The following is an 18,254-nucleotide window of genomic DNA, read 5'->3' on the forward strand; positions in this document are numbered from 1 at the left end:
AGTGTGTACACGGCGTCTTAAATCTATTTTACAAACATTTAATAATTAATAATTAAAATTTGGTCACCTACCTATATATAGTAAAAATATCACAACAGAAGGTAGGTTGTTTCCAAATCAACATTCATCGGTATTATTTCAAGAAAAATATTTGTCCTTCGATATCCAAAATTAACAACACGACGGTATTTTTACATTAAAACAATCTTTACTATTCTTTCGTAAATTTGTCATGAACTATCTTTAATATTTATACCTTAAATGTTTTCACGATTAGTAGGAAAAAATATCTGTTTTAAAATTCTGGGCAGTAATGTGATGAACGCGTAAAATTTAATTAAATATAAATAATTTATAAGAAAAATTTTATGAATTTATAATCACATCGCCTAAATTTAATATAAAAATATTGAAAATAAAATAAATTATTTGTTAATAATTGTAGCATGTTGGTAAATTGCTGAAATTATTGTTGATCATCGTCGAGATATTTGTTTTTTGGGTATTTCTTTACTGGGATTTTTTCAGCAATACGTCATCGTGGCGTAAAATTTAGGTAAATGTGTTCCAATAAAATGAGCTTTTACTATGTTCTATCTGAAAACTATACGATTTTCGGTGAATAAAACGTGAATTTTTTTAGCTATACTTACTAGTATTAAGTAAAGCACCGTCACATTATCATGACTCATATGTCATATAATTACTATTATGACGACCAATACTCGTATTCTATTACTTGCGTATTGTGCGAAACCGGGTTATTTATTTACACTATCGATTGCAAGACATGCATATCTGTAAAATTACCCTTGAATGCAATATGCGCATGATAACTGTATGCATCGGCTGTATACAATAAACGTACATGTGATACGCAGTTCAATTGTAATTTTATCGTTTAATGGCTATTATTTTAGTTATTGCATATTTGCATGTGTCTAACACGATATAATTGAGTAACTGCGACTAGCAAAGTTAAAAGTGGTATTACTTTAAAATTCAGTTGGGGCCTACCTATATGGGTATAGGTCGCAATATACGTCTCAAATACTTTCAGTAAACAGTTTCATTATACATATTTTTTATTCAAATCGCATTTCCCTCACACAGCGGTTGACGACGACTAACTGCGATGTGTGTTAGGTAGGTATAAGCATTTTCGATATTCCTTTTTTTTTCATATCTCCACATTTTGTAATCCGACCCGGCAAATGGCAAAAAGTGAACGGAGTCATATTCACATCATCGTCACGTGTGTTACGCCTACGGGCGCCCCGTCAAGACGCGCATCTCCTTTTGCGTTAGAATTTTTCCCATGGGTCCAATAACAATAGCGCCAGGCAGGAAGTCTTTTTAATCCCTCCTCCCTCCACACACACAACGTTTGTCTTCGAAAGACGAAAGAAAAAAAAAACAATAACACCCTCCTCGAATTCGTCCGCTTTATGTGACAGGTACCAGGTCAGGTCATATATATACATACACATGCAGAAGCAGTACGTTATATTATATACGCAGACAGACAAAAGCTAAGACGAAGAATCAAACAAGTTTGGTTCCACAATTCATAATAATAATATATATCCTATATATGAATAACTGGTGGTAGGTATGCCTGTGTATTATGCCGATGTTTCCGACAGGTAAAAATTCAGAAAGAACTCAAACAATTATATGTTTAAGTTTTCAGACGACGACTAGTCGATATAGTTATACATAACTACGTGAACCGGCTTGGTTATATAATAATAGGTATGACATACGATATCGTTAATTTAAGACGAAATCGGTGCGCTGCGTATATAGGAAACATTATTATTATATAGTCAAACCGCAATAAGTGTATGCGTCATGCGTGTCATCGAAGCTATGTATTATCACTACTATAATATTTTTTTTAATAGATAATAATATTTTGTTAGTTGTTTTTCTAGCAATGCTGCCTTGCAAGTAACTACTATATCAGTATTTTTGTATACTCGTAAAAAATAATAGTGTCAAACGATCTTGGTATTAATGTAATGGCCCTTAATTCTCGGCAAACCATATTTAATATTCAAATATTATACAGCGTGTTTACCATGAAAATTCAAAACTCGTTCCCCTCTACGATCTACATTCTATACATATACCTAGGTATGCTTTTGTTTGACGTTATTATTTCCTAGCACCGAGAAATAATACCACATTGTTTACAGTATACTGTATACAAATTAAGCCGAACTTATACTATCTGCAACCGTTATTGTTGCCCACATTGGTTGCGCACCTATACATATACTCGTTTTAAACGACTGTAGGTACAGCTTCATAGGTATATAAAGTATAATAATATTGTGTGTGCGTATTTTGTTCAGGAATGACTCTCTATATGCTCGCTGTATGTGGACTGCGGACACGTATAATAAATCATAAGGTATAACAAAATATAAATGTTGTTCACTTTGAGATCGATGATATCACGTGCGATCTGACATGAGTTTGGAGAAATTGATTTCTTATCTAAAATATTATGTTTTTGAGCTGGACACAAATTTTTTGTTGTCATGGTTAATGGTTATTTACTAATAAAAATATATTTATGATTTATAATTTTCCTTTTTAGAAAAAAAATGATCGAGTAGTGTGGCAGCGTGCTAGGATATGTCTTTAGATAATCAGAAAAGGAATTGTCCAAGTCATTTATTAAAATATCCTTTTTTGAAAACCCTATCGTTGCGTATTCTTTAAAAGTTTTAGTCATATAAATCCAACTATTCACAGTGAAAAATATTTATAAATAAAGCACCATACAAAAATTAACGAAACGCCCATTGATCATTTATATTATGCAGGTTTATTATAATATATAGAATATTAGTATTAAATTGATTACAAATTTTAGGTTTGTCATACATTTAAATAGTTGCTCAAGTGCTCAAGCGAGAAATACTCAACTCTATTTTAATATCAATATTCTCACTTATAAAACATAATATGTCTTATGCTACAAACTTATGCAAAAGTTTTCAGTTATATGTTATAGATTTATAGATTAGCCAGTAAAAAGACGTTATTTAATTTTTCAACCCTTAGCTACATATTTTTGTTGAATTGATACTGAGATATAATTAAAGTTACGGTACCTAATTCTGTAATATATTCTTTTACAACGGGAAAAAGTGAATTTTCAACATAATAATTGTATATAGGTATTAGGTACTATAATATTTACAGTCATTTGTCATGTATTACAATAAGACGTATAATAACCAATTTATTGTAGCATATTCCTAGGTAAGTACTGAAAAAGTAACTCATTTTTTTTTTATGTTTTCAATTATTGATTAACGGTTTGTTTATTTATGAATTTTACAAAAAAGTATTGTATTTCATATCGAATTCTAACAGTTGTTTGAACATTATTTTATGTTCCAATTTCAGTATATGACGATAAAGGTGTTTGGTAACGGTCACTGTATTGTGTACAATTATAATATTTTAGTCATTCACTATAGTCCAAAACGCGCAGAAGTATAGAAAATATGTTATACCTGATACCTTATATAGGTACATAGATTATTAAAAAATGTGTGAAATTGGATTCGTGCTTTTGAAGTGGTTATTTTTGTAAAGAATTATGACTTTAGATTTTAGGTCATATGCGCAAATATTCAATATCATGCATAGGTACCTACATACAATACGAAAACATGATTCTAAAAATGTATATACCTACGGATGCAATCTACAAGACTACAATACGACATTAATATTAATATTATTTAATATGATCGGTTGTAAAATGTATGTAAGCGATGAGTCTTTAATATTATATGTTACTTACATATATATAGTTCCAGTCGTTGTGTTTAAAATCAGTTTCAATGGCAAAATAACGTCGGAAACCGTTGGAATTGCGTCGGAATTGTGCAACTCGCATAAGATATTATATAGTTGGATTTCAGTAACACGATATTTGGTCACGCCCTGCGAAGTACACATACACGAAACGACACACTACAGGAAGAAGGAGGCGCTCGGACTTCATTCATCCCTTCATAGTAAAATAAAGGACTTATGGATATATAAAGTGATATCTCATCAAAGGATTTTTTAACGTCTTCCCGATGGGAATACCCGCCAAGAAGACGTTGAGATCCGGTTTTATTATTATATTATATATTTTAAAGATGGTTTTTTCTTATTATTATTCAATCTTCGTCACTCTATACAGAATATACAAGAGGCGTTCCTGGCTCGTAGTGACACCGTGGAAATCGGTTGCCAACCGTTGCAGCGACTTGACTACCAATATATGTATATAGTTCTCATATCCTCATCCCGTAAAAATATTAAATGGATGACAGTTATAAGACATTTATTATTTATTTTTTTATTTGGTCTTGAAATATAATTACAACGACAATGGAAATACAATTATTTTCCAGACGTATGTATAATATATTACATGTATCGCATTCATAATTTTTTTTTCGAAATTTATATCGTCAAATATATTTACAAAATGCAGTGTAATGATTAATATCTAACTTTAGGTAATATAAAAGTTGAATGGAACTGACTGCTATATTGTAGATTCATTCACAAATTGTAGTTTTACATTTCTAAAAGAAAATTTTGAAATATATTTAACCTTACACAAACAAACAAAAAGTACTTTTCATTAAAATCTGCAAAATATTTAAATATTGGTGTTTATTAATAACTTAATTAGGATATACATTATATATTCCTCATCTATAAAAAACGTATATCGTAGTATAAGCATTTACAATACATTTTAAAGATTTACTGGACTACAAAATATTCAAATGTTCAGTTAATATAATTATAAGTTGAAAATGTATAAATAAAAAGATACCTAACTAGTTATTAGAAAGTGGTGTGCAATGCTGATGTTTTTATTTATATAATAAGTATAGTAACTATTTTTGAAGAAAAATTTGAAGTGAACGATTAAGGCGTTCAACTTATTTAAGCATGGTAATAGCTAATAGTTATGTAATAATTACTATAATAGCTAAATGAGCAACTTGAATAAAATATGTTTTCTGATTTTTTTAATGGATTATGATAACGACCACGCTGCACTGTGATTACAATACGTCGATGGATTAACTCACCTAAGATCGGTCTGCACATAAATAGGGGCTTCCGCTGTTATTCGAGTACTGGGGCCGGATCAGCAGTACGTCTCTGTAACAAAAAAATAATAAAAATAAAAAACACACCCATCGCATTGATTTTTATAAGAGATCCTTTTGAAAAATATCGTATATAATATTAATTTAGCAAAGTCAATCAAATGGAAAATTGGGCGATGGATACAATGAATGAAAGGAAAAAATCGAATAACATCGTTACTAATCCGTATAGAGAGCTGTGAGAAATCGAAGGCGGCCCCGACCGTATAATAATAACATTTAAGACTTTACTTTACCAATGGAATTCGTAAGCAATGTTGCAGGTTATGAGTTATGACTATTATGTTTCCATTGAATATTACAGTGTTTTTAAAGTATGAATGAAACACAATGCGTTTTGACGGCTTAACACGCTGTAGCGTGTATAGGATATAACAATAGTCAATAACTACCTACCTAATATAAGTTCTTAGTGTAGTTTAAAACGCAAATGAATTTTTTATCGTTTAAAGGTATAAAAAGTTGGTCGTAAGTTTGTCATCATCGTGTCTCGGAAGTTTCATTATGGTTTTTATTATCATTACCAACAGTCTGCTGCGATAATTCAATCCTTTGAAACAACAAAAATATTGATTGTGGAAGACCTCAACTTAGATGTCTATTTTGGTGTTTAAATGAAATCGACGGAGCATATTCTGTTCAAAATCAAGTAAATAAACAAGTTATAATATATCGTTGTAGTTGCATAGTCATCTCCTATTACTGGTTTCAACAATACGGAATAACCGCGAGTCGTGACAGGAAAACAGCAATTGTTTCGTCTCGCAATGACATTGGCTTTAATGTCACTATTAGTAGTTTATTATCGTCATATTGGCCTATATACGTACTCGGTCGTCTGATAAAGAAATTAAATTCCTGTATAAGCCATTTTCACTTATTGTAAAATTTTAAAAATTCCATTACGTTGTACCAATAGATTATTGTTAAACGTTGACATTTCCGTGCTCTTAAAAGTTAACATTGTTTAATTTCTGACTTGATAATAAATTTATTTTGATGTAACAGTGTATTACCTATATAAAAAACTTAATATATGAACATAATATTGTTTGGATAGACATGTTATCATAACAATAATACGCATATATTAAACAAAAAAAGAAGTTCTAATACTATTAATACTAAATGGAGCCATCTTTTTTTTTTTATATAAAATACGTATGAAATATCTTCGTTAAATAAATATAAATCTATATTATCCACTGAAAATTCTATTTTTAATGATTGTGTACAAAGTACTGTATTTTTTGGTACTATCTGACTATATTACCTATAGATTGACTACCTATAGATTAAGCATAATTATACTTAAGTCCATCCATCAATCTATTATAAGTATTTAAAAATATATACTTATACATATAGTTATATTATAAAAGCAACAGTTATACCTTACCTTATTCATAGATTTTTTACTCAAAAACTTAAATACAATTTTAACGATTATTTTGATTGATTTCATTTTTAAATTATATCATATTACGTGTCTACTGACATTGTTGTAATATTATTATTATTATAGATTATTAATAGTAACTAATAAATATAATAGCAATCATCATCGTGACGAAACGCACGCTGCAATTTTTAAATTGATTACCATCAGGTTATTTTTCAATAAATATTTACATTTGGGTTTGTATTTTATTATATAAATTTTGTTTTTTTATTACCAATAGGCAATAGCGAAGATTACACCACAGTATACACTACATAAAATTAAAATGTTAAACCATGTTTTGTACAGTATAATATTTTTTTATGTAATTAGATGATTAAAATAAAATAATTAGACTCAAATAGTTAAATATAGTAATTTAATATTAGTGTGTGAGCAACTTGTAAATCTGCCTTATTTGATATTTTGATAGTGATGTCTTTACTCTTTAATCCTTAGTATGGTTAAGAAGATATCAGCACAGTATTGGTTTTCTCTCTCAAACCTAAGCATAACATAGATAAAACGCCTACTTTTTTTTAGTGTTCATTTTTTATCAAAATTAGAGGATAATATTTTTTAGGGTATGACATATTAGTTTTATAGTTTATTATTATAATATTTTTTTCTTTATTGGTTAAGCATCAACTACAAAGGTGTTATTATTTTTGACTTATTAGTATTCGACTTCCACAATAAAAAAATGTTTGTTCATTTAAACAATGTTTAAATTGTTTTGAGGCAATAATCAGAAAAATCCATGAAAATAGCGAAATGTTATACTCTCAAAAATATTCTATTCTATCGTTTATTTTGCAATGAGTGATTTCACTATAAGATTATTCAAAAATATAAAAAAAGGTTCTATATAATTAGTAATTACATTTGTCTATGATTCACGTGGGCAGAGATATAGAAAACCAATAGTGCGCTGACATTCTCTCGACTAAAATATGTTCTGATAACCATTCGTGATCCATAGAGTAGAAAGTATGAATTGTACAATTCAATACAGCGAAAAGTCTGCAGTGTATAGAATTTCTATATTGTCGAGTAAATAATTATTTTTAGGAAATTTGATGTCGAAAAATATCATCACATCCACGAGATCGGTTGTTGATGGAATATTATAGTATAATATGGTCTATATAGCAGCATCCCTTTATACAAAATAATTCGCGCAAACTGTCCATTACAATATATTATTATACTTGTAAACCAGCCGATACGTTTTGGAAATAATATACAATATATTATAATATACGATATGCTTACAGCCTACATATCGATACACCCATATTATAAATATATATGTGTGTGTGTGTGCGTGTTGTATGTATAATGTAGAACGTATTATAATATTTATAATATCGTTTCCGTTCGCGCGGACGCCTTCGGGGCAAGTTTAACTCTTGTCGCGCATGTTTATTTTTTGGCTTAAAAATCACCGTGCGTGCCCGCCGAAGGAGGATAATAATATTGTATAGTCGTAGGTATATTATTATTATATACTATACACAGTAACCCTACGTACAGTGCAAAATATACATATATAATATATATATATATTATATTTGATGCGTACGTACATAATATGGCATTTAAACTGTGAAATCGGTATCAGCTATACAAACGTTCGAGTCTTCGCCATCCCTTGCCACCATATATTATATAGTATGTATTATACACTACACATACGTATAATATTGTAACGGACAACATAATATACGAAAAGGGCGGCGATCTATATTATATATATTATGTACTGCACGGGACTAATTGCCTTCTGGTTATCCTCGGGCAGGGTTTATCTAATGTATACATCGCCGCTCTAACATTTATTGTGTTTTTATCATCTGCCGCCGCCGTCCCCAACCCCGTATAGTACATTATTCCGTCGGAGATCCCTTTCGGTTCGACGAACACGTCCATCACTGGCGGACCGCGGTGTGTGTGTGTGCATCGCGCTCGTATTTTCTTTCTTTTTTTTCTCCGTCGGCATTATGACTTTTATCACGCTCACAATATACATACATCTCGTCTATATACATTCATATACGTATATACGTATATATATATATATATATATTATATACATCTATATACGTATAGTTATATGTCTGTATATATGTTCATGTATACTACTTTATACACCGTCTCTGTAAAAAAAAAATAATAATAATAGAGAGCGGGCGCTGCACGAACAACATTTTGGAAACCACCCCCGACGGTGGATCCCTGTCCATGCTATATATATTGCGGTCCACACCACCGGTTGTGGCGACGCTCCGACCAATAGCGGCCCCGCTACGGATCCCGAACGACACGCCCAAACCCGCGGGGTGTCCGTGTCGCCGCCGTCACAGGGACGTGTCCGACAACGACGGGATTGAGGAGTTGACATTTTGATCTCGATCGTCACGATCATATACAGTGCGTCCGTCGTCGGCTGCTAGTCGGGCTCTTGTTGATTTACATTATAAAAACATTTCATTTTGTTTGTCTGATTTATAATTTTTGGTTTTTGGTTTTATTTTTTTTTTACTTGTTTTACTCGGGTTTAACATTTATATCATCCTTGTTCTTCAACACGCGCGAAGATCACCATGCAAAACTTAGCGGAACACTCGTCCAACACCATTACCAAACCAACAAACAGTAAGTCTTATACGAGTACCTACAAAAAAATATTATAATTAATGACAATAATATTATCATTATCATAATTAATATTATTTGATTTTCGAACAAAACCGATCAATATCTTATGCTAACTATAGGTAGCTACCGTTAAAGTCTTTTTCGTAATTTTTACCGTTTAGTTTTTGGTCACGCTTAATTAAATGCATTATTATGTACACGTTTAATCGTTCAAAACATTATTATTTCAATATAATGCCGTTAATTAATTAGAACAATATGCACGATTGCAAGAGTAAATCAATCAAAAAATAGCGTATAAACAGATCGGTAGTAAAAGTCTTGATAAATTACTTCCGCGTAGTACTATTGTCTTGTTTATTTGTTACTGACGAATGATGATGATCGAATTTATCAGTTTAAAAACATACGCCAAACTATCTACGCGTGTTATTCAAGTAGGTAGGTTATATGACATAGGTATATACAACATAATTATTGATGAATATGTTTTGGTCATACATTATAGTCATCAATGATGTGTTATGATTTAAAATATTGTGTTGGACTTACTAATGCAAACTAATGTAAATGTTTATTTTGCAATAACATATTATATACTTTATTCCATGAATCCACAAATAACATTATTTTTTGATTAAAAATAATAATAGTGATCTAATTTTCCTCGAAGTTAAAATGAACATCAATTCTAAAGTATCTATAGAGTCAGTTAATTCATTTTTATGGATATTCAGTAGTGAATTAGTTCATTTTTTTGGTTTATCTATCATGATTTGTTATAATTGTTATAAACTATTTCAACAAAGATATATTGTAACATGCATTGTAATATTAGTTCATATTATACACAAAGTCATGCGAAACGAATATCGGAATATAATATAACCAAAATCGTAATTTAATAAATTATAATCGTTTATCATATGAAATGATAATTACAATTGGTTTTTATTTTAATTGTTTAACGTATCGATAGAAATCTGATTAACTGAGTAATCTTAAAATGAACTAGTATGATCCTTGAACAACAACGGTTTAAGTCGTTAGATAATTAAATCGTATCGTACCTAAAACTGCATAGTATTCAATACGCTTTTACAATTTTATTAGAGACCAATATATATTATATTGAATGTTCAATGTGTTAATTGTAATAGTGAAGTACCTACAAAAATATAAATATGTATTGTACAATTTGTACTTTATGTCTTCATTAATTTGACATCTGAGGTCTGACTATCTGAGTGATTAATTTTCCTGTATATAAATATAACTTTTACTATTTTAGATAGGAACTCTATATCTAACAAAAAATATGTCTTATCTATACCTTCCTAGTTCCTAAAACTATAAATGGTAGTATCCGTAATTTTGTAACACTGCGCTTAAGGGATTAGAAAAATATTATCCAGATATCAGAGTGCTTTTGATTTTAATACTTTACTTACACAACTATAACTATTACAGTATTACCTATATAATAATTTTAAAGGTTGGTCACACATTACACGGTTTTATTTATCGGTAAATATCGGCAAACCAATATATTATTTGTACGCGCATGTTTAAAATTTTCTTTTTTGTTGCTCAGCGTTTAACTTATGTCTTATACTTTTATTATATGATCTTGGAATAAAGATCAACCTTATCAGTTTTTAATCCGTATCGATGTACAGTATCAGTTTTTTGAACCGATCTCTGTACTTTCTGTGTAGATTGTTTGAATTGTATTATATCAAATTCAAACTCTGTTATAACTGTTCACAAATAAATAAAACCATAGTGTGTGGCCAGATTAATAGAACGATGTCTTTTCTCTATTTGAGTGAAGTGTATACTTCCCTTATCCCTCATTATGAGATGAAAATCTATTCCCGTCCAATTTCCCCCAAATAAAAGTGCACGGTACTTCACTGCAAGTTGAGGGATATTTTCAATTATATGAGCTCTGTGGCGTTCACTAAACATAAATTATTCACTCGATTGAAAATTTGTGCTAGTAATTGTATTATTTTTTTTCATTAAGAATGTTTTATATTTCCAAAATTAATAGACAATCATTAGGAAACGCAACAATGACCCATACCGTATTATCCTTACCCAATACCCGAGTGTGTGTTATATAGGCCCTAAGTCCCTAGCTTTCAGCCAAGATTCAATGTATTGGGCTGCAGAGTTAGTAGATCAAGAGTTAATTTTACAAAATTAATATGATTATCCGAACAGTGTTAAGGACTGAATAGGGTTGAAATGTTAGATGTTATTAATTTACGTACTTATTATATTATATTATATACAATATATATATTACACAAATATAATACCAAAATTAGTCAAATTGCCTATACTATTTAGTTAATATTGGTATTTTAACTGAATACGTACAGTATTAAAACGAAAATATATTATTATATAATTGTATAATATATGTATAATAACTTAATACATGAAACTTTTGTACAAATAAATAAATACCTACAGGTGACAATTAAATTGTATTTCTTATATTTCTAGAAATGTAAGTGATAAACATCATAAAATATATTCAAATGATGTTATTATTAAAGTCATACAAAATCTGTAGGTAGGTACTCAATTATAACAGAGTTTCATGGTTGATTTTATACTTTAGTCAAAATAATCTTCTGATTCAATTAAAATAGTTAGAGTTAATTAAAAAATTTTGCAGTTATAGGTTTAATCTTCAATAATGTGAACTCAGCAGACCTGAGTGCAAGAGTTGGGAGGGGGGGTTTCGAGTTCAAACCCCCTCACCATGACCGAAAAATTCATGTTATTCATTTTTAATCTATTACCTATATGTAATATTTTATAATCTTATTAGTAACAATGCATAACATAATATGGTACAATACTATAATATTATAATACTGTGTTATTTTCACTATTTGCTAATTATTGATGTATCTGTTTTATAAATTTTTTTTTAAAACACCCCCCATTATGAAATCCTGCGCACGGGTTTGGAACTCAGGTAATACTGTATGGTCGTATACAATCGTATTACTATAATATAGACAATGGCAAACAAACTTAAATGCTGTTTGTGCCGTTATGAGTGTGGTAGAATCAAAAGTTATGTTTGAATACATTATAAATTATAAGTAGTTGCAGGTATGTGCAATTTGCATAATACATATTATTATATGTATGACGATTTGACAATTACCATTAGGTTTTGTATACGAATTTAAAAATTCATATTAATGTATAATAACAATATTTTCTTTATTTTATTGTTATTTCTTTATATTACCTACCTATTTTAATCAACCCAGATATTTTGTTCAAACGATATTATTATCCCAAGATTTTGTTTTTTATATGTTAAAGTATCTTAATAAAGAACTATAATAATGTGCAAATGATATACAAAACGGGCGTAAGAAAAGATAACGAATAAATACATTTTTACGCTAGTTCAATAAATATAATAATTATTTATTTACTCCCTATCCTCCATATACAAACATTATAGTATGTTATCTGTTTATAATATTACTACGATAAATATGCATTTTTAATAAAATCGGCAAGCTCGTTTTGTGCGTGAGAACTTCTATGATATCGTTAGCGAGTTTTTAAGCAATCGTATATGATATAACACATGACATACGTGCACTGTGAAAATACAACATACCGATTGATTTTATTGAACTAGGGGTTAATATATAATGAGTGGATTGACGTCGTAATTAATCATACTAATATAAATGATCTGGGAAAATAAAACCCGGGAGCATTACCGACAGATATGATACATATATATGTATGGCCGCAGCACTTATAATTGTTGGACAGGTATATACATATACTTAAAATATAATTATTCCGGTTCGACCATCATGTGTCCATAAAGCACGTCATCGTCATCGCTCCCCCGCGCCAAACATGAATATACGCACTGCAGGGTATAGTTCTCACACGTATATAATTTAGGTACCTGTTATTATTATTATTATTATTATTGCTATCGTGATGATGCGCATTCGTATAACGATACAATAATATATTGTTTTATGTTTTATATACCTACATCTATCGTGACCTTAAAAAAATTCGTTCCTATAGACAGCAATTATTCGTCCCTATAAACGTGCGGTAAATAGAGCACGTCACTGGTGCAGTGCGGACAGATGACACCGGTGGCGGTGCACTAATTACCGCTCGTTTGCCCCATTGTTTGTTGCGCGTATTAATACAGAGGTACATGCACACGTTTTATTTTATTATTATATTTGTACGTATTATGTATAGAGGGTGTGTTTCAATAACGCACTTGCTCCGGCGATAATTTCACGTGATATATGGGAATGGGGCGGTATATAGGAAGTGGTGGAGGTGGTGGCGGTAGTCACGTAGGAAGGTATACATAAATATAATATGTGTGTATAGGAGGCGTATATATATAGCGCGTGGACTTCCGGGGACCTGTTGTGTGTTTCCTGCAGCGTCTTTCCCGAGCTGGGCGAGCACATGCAAATAGCTGCACGCCGGAACCATCGGATCAAAACGACCGCACAGCAGACTTCCCCCTATAACATGCCTCCCTCCCCTTCCCTTGCAACTATGCATTTCACGGGGGTGAAAATAGCATTTCGGAAGTCGTCAGGTGGATCGCATAGGTGTGTGTGTGTGTATGTTGTTTTATACGGTCCATCTGTCTCGTGAGCGGCGAGTGAATTTATTATTGTTCGTGATGTATAATTAATTTGCCGGTCGTTGTCATCATCATTATGATCATTCGTCATCGATAATTGATAGTTCCCATGATGCGCCGTTATTCCCACGGAAAAATTTGAAGTTTTATTTATTTTGTTTTCAGGTCGGATCCTTTACGATATACCGTGTAAAGTATGCAAGGACTTTTCGTCCGGCAAACATTATGGCATATACGCATGTGACGGATGTGCGGGATTTTTCAAAGTGAGTATCTATACAATCATATATACCTACCTCGTATTCACACGAATCAATAATCAAATAATCAATGATTTGACTTTAAAAAAGTTGAAATTGACAGCAGTAATCTTGAGAATTTTAATAAAATGAAAAAATTCAATATTTTTATAGTACAAAAAAATATATCACAGCAATAAAATAGAATTATATAATATTGTATTAATTCGATTATTATCATTGCTTTTTTAGAGATCTATTCGGCGTAACAGACAATACATTTGCAAATCAAAATCGGAAGGCGCATGTCCGGTTGACAAAACGCACCGGAATCAGTGTAGAGCTTGCAGACTTCGAAAATGTATGCTTTCGGGCATGAATAAAGACGGTAAGTATATAATAGATATAACAAATGATTTTTTTGTGATGTCGAAGGATATAGCTATTAATTTTTATTTCATAATCGTTAAAGCTGTTCAACACGAGCGTGGTCCTAGAACGTCAACAGTGCGTCGACAACTTCAAGGGATCTGCAATTACTCTAAAGATCGATCGGCGAGTAACTCACCGCCTTTGGACTTGACACCCAAGAGGTCTCCCGAATGTTCGACCACTTGTTCGACCCCACCCGGCAGATACATTCCTGATTCGCATTTATATTTATCGGCTTTCCGACCACAGGTAAATCATTACTTTTGGAGTTGAAATCATTATAGATTTATTAATACTATATGATATATAATAGTCATATGATACTTATGCGCTTGTGGTTAATTTTTTAGATGTCAATGATGCCGAGGTTTTTAAACACCATGAGACTCACGCAAGCGGTCTACGAGACGGCCGCTTCGATTTTGGTCACAGTTTCTACGATCAAAAGTTTTCCGGCGCTTATGACTCTACCTTTTGTCGACCAGGTATATAATATATATGATATTGTTTTCAATTAAACTTTTAATTAAATATATATCTTTCGTGCGATGTTTAAACGGGTTTTTATTTATTTGATTATCCAGTTTGAATTGCTCCGGGAGAGCTGGCACGAACTGTTCATATTGACGGCCGCCCAATTTTTTTCGGACACCGATATCTCTCTACTGCACGAAGAACATCGATCAAACTTTGGATCGTCGTTGGAAATCGACGAACAAATCGCTGTGTTCAAGGATACGCTGGCCTCGGTAAAACACCGGCAAATCGATCCGATCGAACAGTATTTGTTGAACGAAATCGTACTACTTAAATCAGGTGAGATTCTTATAATATTATACGTATTATATAACAAGCAACTAGTGAGTCTCGAAAACAGTAGAAATAAAAATGACCGCTTATAATATATTCAGTAGTGTTCAATAATCATTACCCTCCCAATCTCACCACCGAACTACGTAACTGGATTACTTCGTAAAAGTTTGAACGTCGTGAGTGGGTTGACATTCGATTTATGCGCGTATTCTGTAGAAATAATAGATGCAAACAGGTGGTATCTTCGAGGAGTACTTGTATCAATCTTTCAATGAATCGCATATTATACTATAAATTTTGTTTTTTATGATCAACATCTTTCCCATACCTCCTCCGTTAAAAATTGGTAAATATAAAATATTTATGATAACTCGATGGCTATATAATAATTATATAATACTATATAGGTAGGCATGACCTTAAACAATAAAGTAGACTATAAAATAGAAATCACGTGTCATAAAATAAAATTAAAAATATTGTTTGTTGCACAGAGTCGATCAAGGGCCGCGGCTGCAGCAGTTCCGAAGACACGGAAACCATTTTGGACGGGCTGTCCGTAAAGAGCAAAGAGGCACTCAGACGGCACGTGCACCACGTGCACATGGCCCGACCAGACGCGCGATACGACGAGCTGATCGAGATATTACCCGGTATCCGGTCAGTGCCAAAAACCACGGTTGTCGAGCTTTTCTTCCGGCGCACCATTGGACAGACGCCCATCGAACCGTTCGTGTGTGGCACATACACCAACTATCTGCAAACGGCGCCTCACTTGCAGACCATCATCAGCAAATCAAAGATATGCCATTGCTTACAATGACGGACCATACGTTTAACATGTAATATAAAAATCTCTGACGTAGTGTAATATTTACCTATTATACGTCGTAAGTTTTACGCCAATGTATATAAATATATATATGGGTACGTAATAATATTATTGTTAGGGCTGTAATAATAAATTATATCATGTTATATACGATCCATATATAGTGATATTGTACATAAATATTATATATTAATTATAATATATTTTCCATAATTTTAAAATGCAAATCATCATTGATTGTTTCTATATTATATATCATTATTATTATCACACCATTATAATACTTACTCATCGACGCTCCAGGGTTGGACAAATTAAACAAATTATACTTATTATTAAGTTTGCATTATATTATAATTAGAATAAAATAATATATAATTATTGTTTTGAGCACATTTTACGAGGAACATCGTAAAATACTACTACTATTATCATTATTATTTTAATTTGTTAAGCTTTATTTAATGCATATGCATAATATTATTGTAAACTGTGATTGAATTATTTTTCTTGAATAAAATTTATAATTTTGAGAATGGTTGGTTTTGATGGAAAGAAAAAAATTCCGGATGTGTGGGAACGGCGGCAGTCTAGTTAAAATACATTTTTTTTTTTTTTGTTATTGTTTTTTTGAGTGCCTCTACACTCGAAAAACAGAATGCGGGTGATTAACAATCGCGATGTCTCCACGGGATGTCAAGTATTGTTTAAAACAGGAACGTCCCGAGGTCACACAGGAAAACAAGTTGAATCGATGTTTATAAAAATAAAATAAAAAAATAATACATATTATTTAGGTACGCACTCGTTTTATTTATGATAAAGGGATTTTTACATACTCATAATAACTGCAATAAACAACTTAATTCCTTTTATAAACATATAAATATTATACAATCTTATCGACGACTTCAACATTGCAACGGTACCTGCAGGAGGGATTGCTGTCCGTCTCGTTGGCAATCGATCGTCGGACAACAAATTGATAGTCGACGAAGACCTAGGTGCGCGACGGTTGCAAACCCGAGACGCAAGCGGAGACCGGATGTCTTACGTTTTGGGCGTAATGACGGACGTTTCCGTTTGCTTCTCGGATTTGTGGCCGTTGTGCAACAAGTCGAACACACGATGCGGACCAAGGTCTTCGTCGACCATCAACTTATCGTCCAACAGCATCGCGACCAACGTCCTTCGATCGACTGCCGACGAGACGGCCAGCAAGCTCTCCAAGTACCGTTGCAAGTCGTCCGGAAGTCGTCCGTCGACCGTCGTCATGGGCGCGTTCTTCTGCGCTGGCAGCCGTTCCGGTATTCCCAGATCGTACGGTTGGGCGACGGCCAACACGGACCGCAAGAACACATCGATCTCTTCCAGTTCTTCCGACGACATCGCCGCGGAACACCGAACCGCACGCCAACAAGTGCAAGCCAACGTCACGACGATCAACAGAAACGACAACGGTTTAAGTGAGTTCATAATATTATTTATAATATGTATCGTATGTGTGTCGAACGCACCAAACAAGTCTTCAATCGCAGCGTGTTTTGTTCGCCGTTTATCAAACAAGTCAGTACTCGTAGTTATAGGTGCACAAATGTCACGAAACTGTATAATATTATAATTTATCTCAATAAATTGCGTCGGTCAAAAACTAACTCGTAGACGCGTGTATTGTTTATAATATAAACTTTATATATGATAGGTTTGTTTAGAGAGGCGAAAAAACATTCCAAACACTAGAAAAACGTTAGGAACTTACACATTTGTCGCATAGCAACATTATTACCGATATAACTTTTGATTAATATTATCATCTGATTATAGATAATCACGGGAACATAACGTGCGTTGCGCCCATAGACATATAAAACAACTATAGATAGACGACTACGGGATAATATTGAAGTCAGCCGCCATATGCCAACAGGGCAATGTTTACAAA

At 32.0% G+C, this 18,254-nt stretch overlaps 1 protein-coding gene across 1 annotated transcript; it reads left to right on the forward strand.

Moving 5' to 3' along the window:
• Positions 1–9,038: 9,038 nt before the first annotated feature.
• On the forward strand, positions 9,039–16,848 carry LOC107162806 (nuclear receptor subfamily 2 group E member 1-like). The gene is made up of 7 exons (XM_015509849.2): positions 9,039–9,309; positions 14,162–14,262; positions 14,488–14,623; positions 14,708–14,916; positions 15,018–15,152; positions 15,252–15,483; positions 15,975–16,848. The coding sequence occupies exons 1-7, from the start codon at positions 9,258–9,260 to the stop codon at positions 16,301–16,303; spliced, it is 1,194 nt and encodes a 397-aa protein (XP_015365335.1). The 5' UTR covers positions 9,039–9,257; the 3' UTR covers positions 16,304–16,848.
• Positions 16,849–18,254: the final 1,406 nt, after the last annotated feature.

Source organism: Diuraphis noxia, unplaced genomic scaffold, assembly GCF_037042655.1.
Source record: "Diuraphis noxia isolate RWA-SAM2 unplaced genomic scaffold, SU_Dnox_SAM2 contig0004, whole genome shotgun sequence".
Taxonomy (NCBI): domain Eukaryota; kingdom Metazoa; phylum Arthropoda; class Insecta; order Hemiptera; family Aphididae; genus Diuraphis; species Diuraphis noxia.

What these genes read in the sequence shown, in the direction of transcription:
- LOC107162806 (XM_015509849.2), top strand. Translation starts at nt 9,258, where the DNA reads ATGCAAAACTTAGCGGAACACTCGTCCAACACCATTACCAAACCAACA. An exon ending in TATCGGCTTTCCGACCACAG is followed by an intron (nt 14,917 to 15,017) that starts GTAAATCATTAC and finishes TTAATTTTTTAG; the next exon opens with ATGTCAATGATGCCGAGGTT. An exon ending in AATCGTACTACTTAAATCAG is followed by an intron (nt 15,484 to 15,974) that starts GTGAGATTCTTA and finishes TTTGTTGCACAG; the next exon opens with AGTCGATCAAGGGCCGCGGC.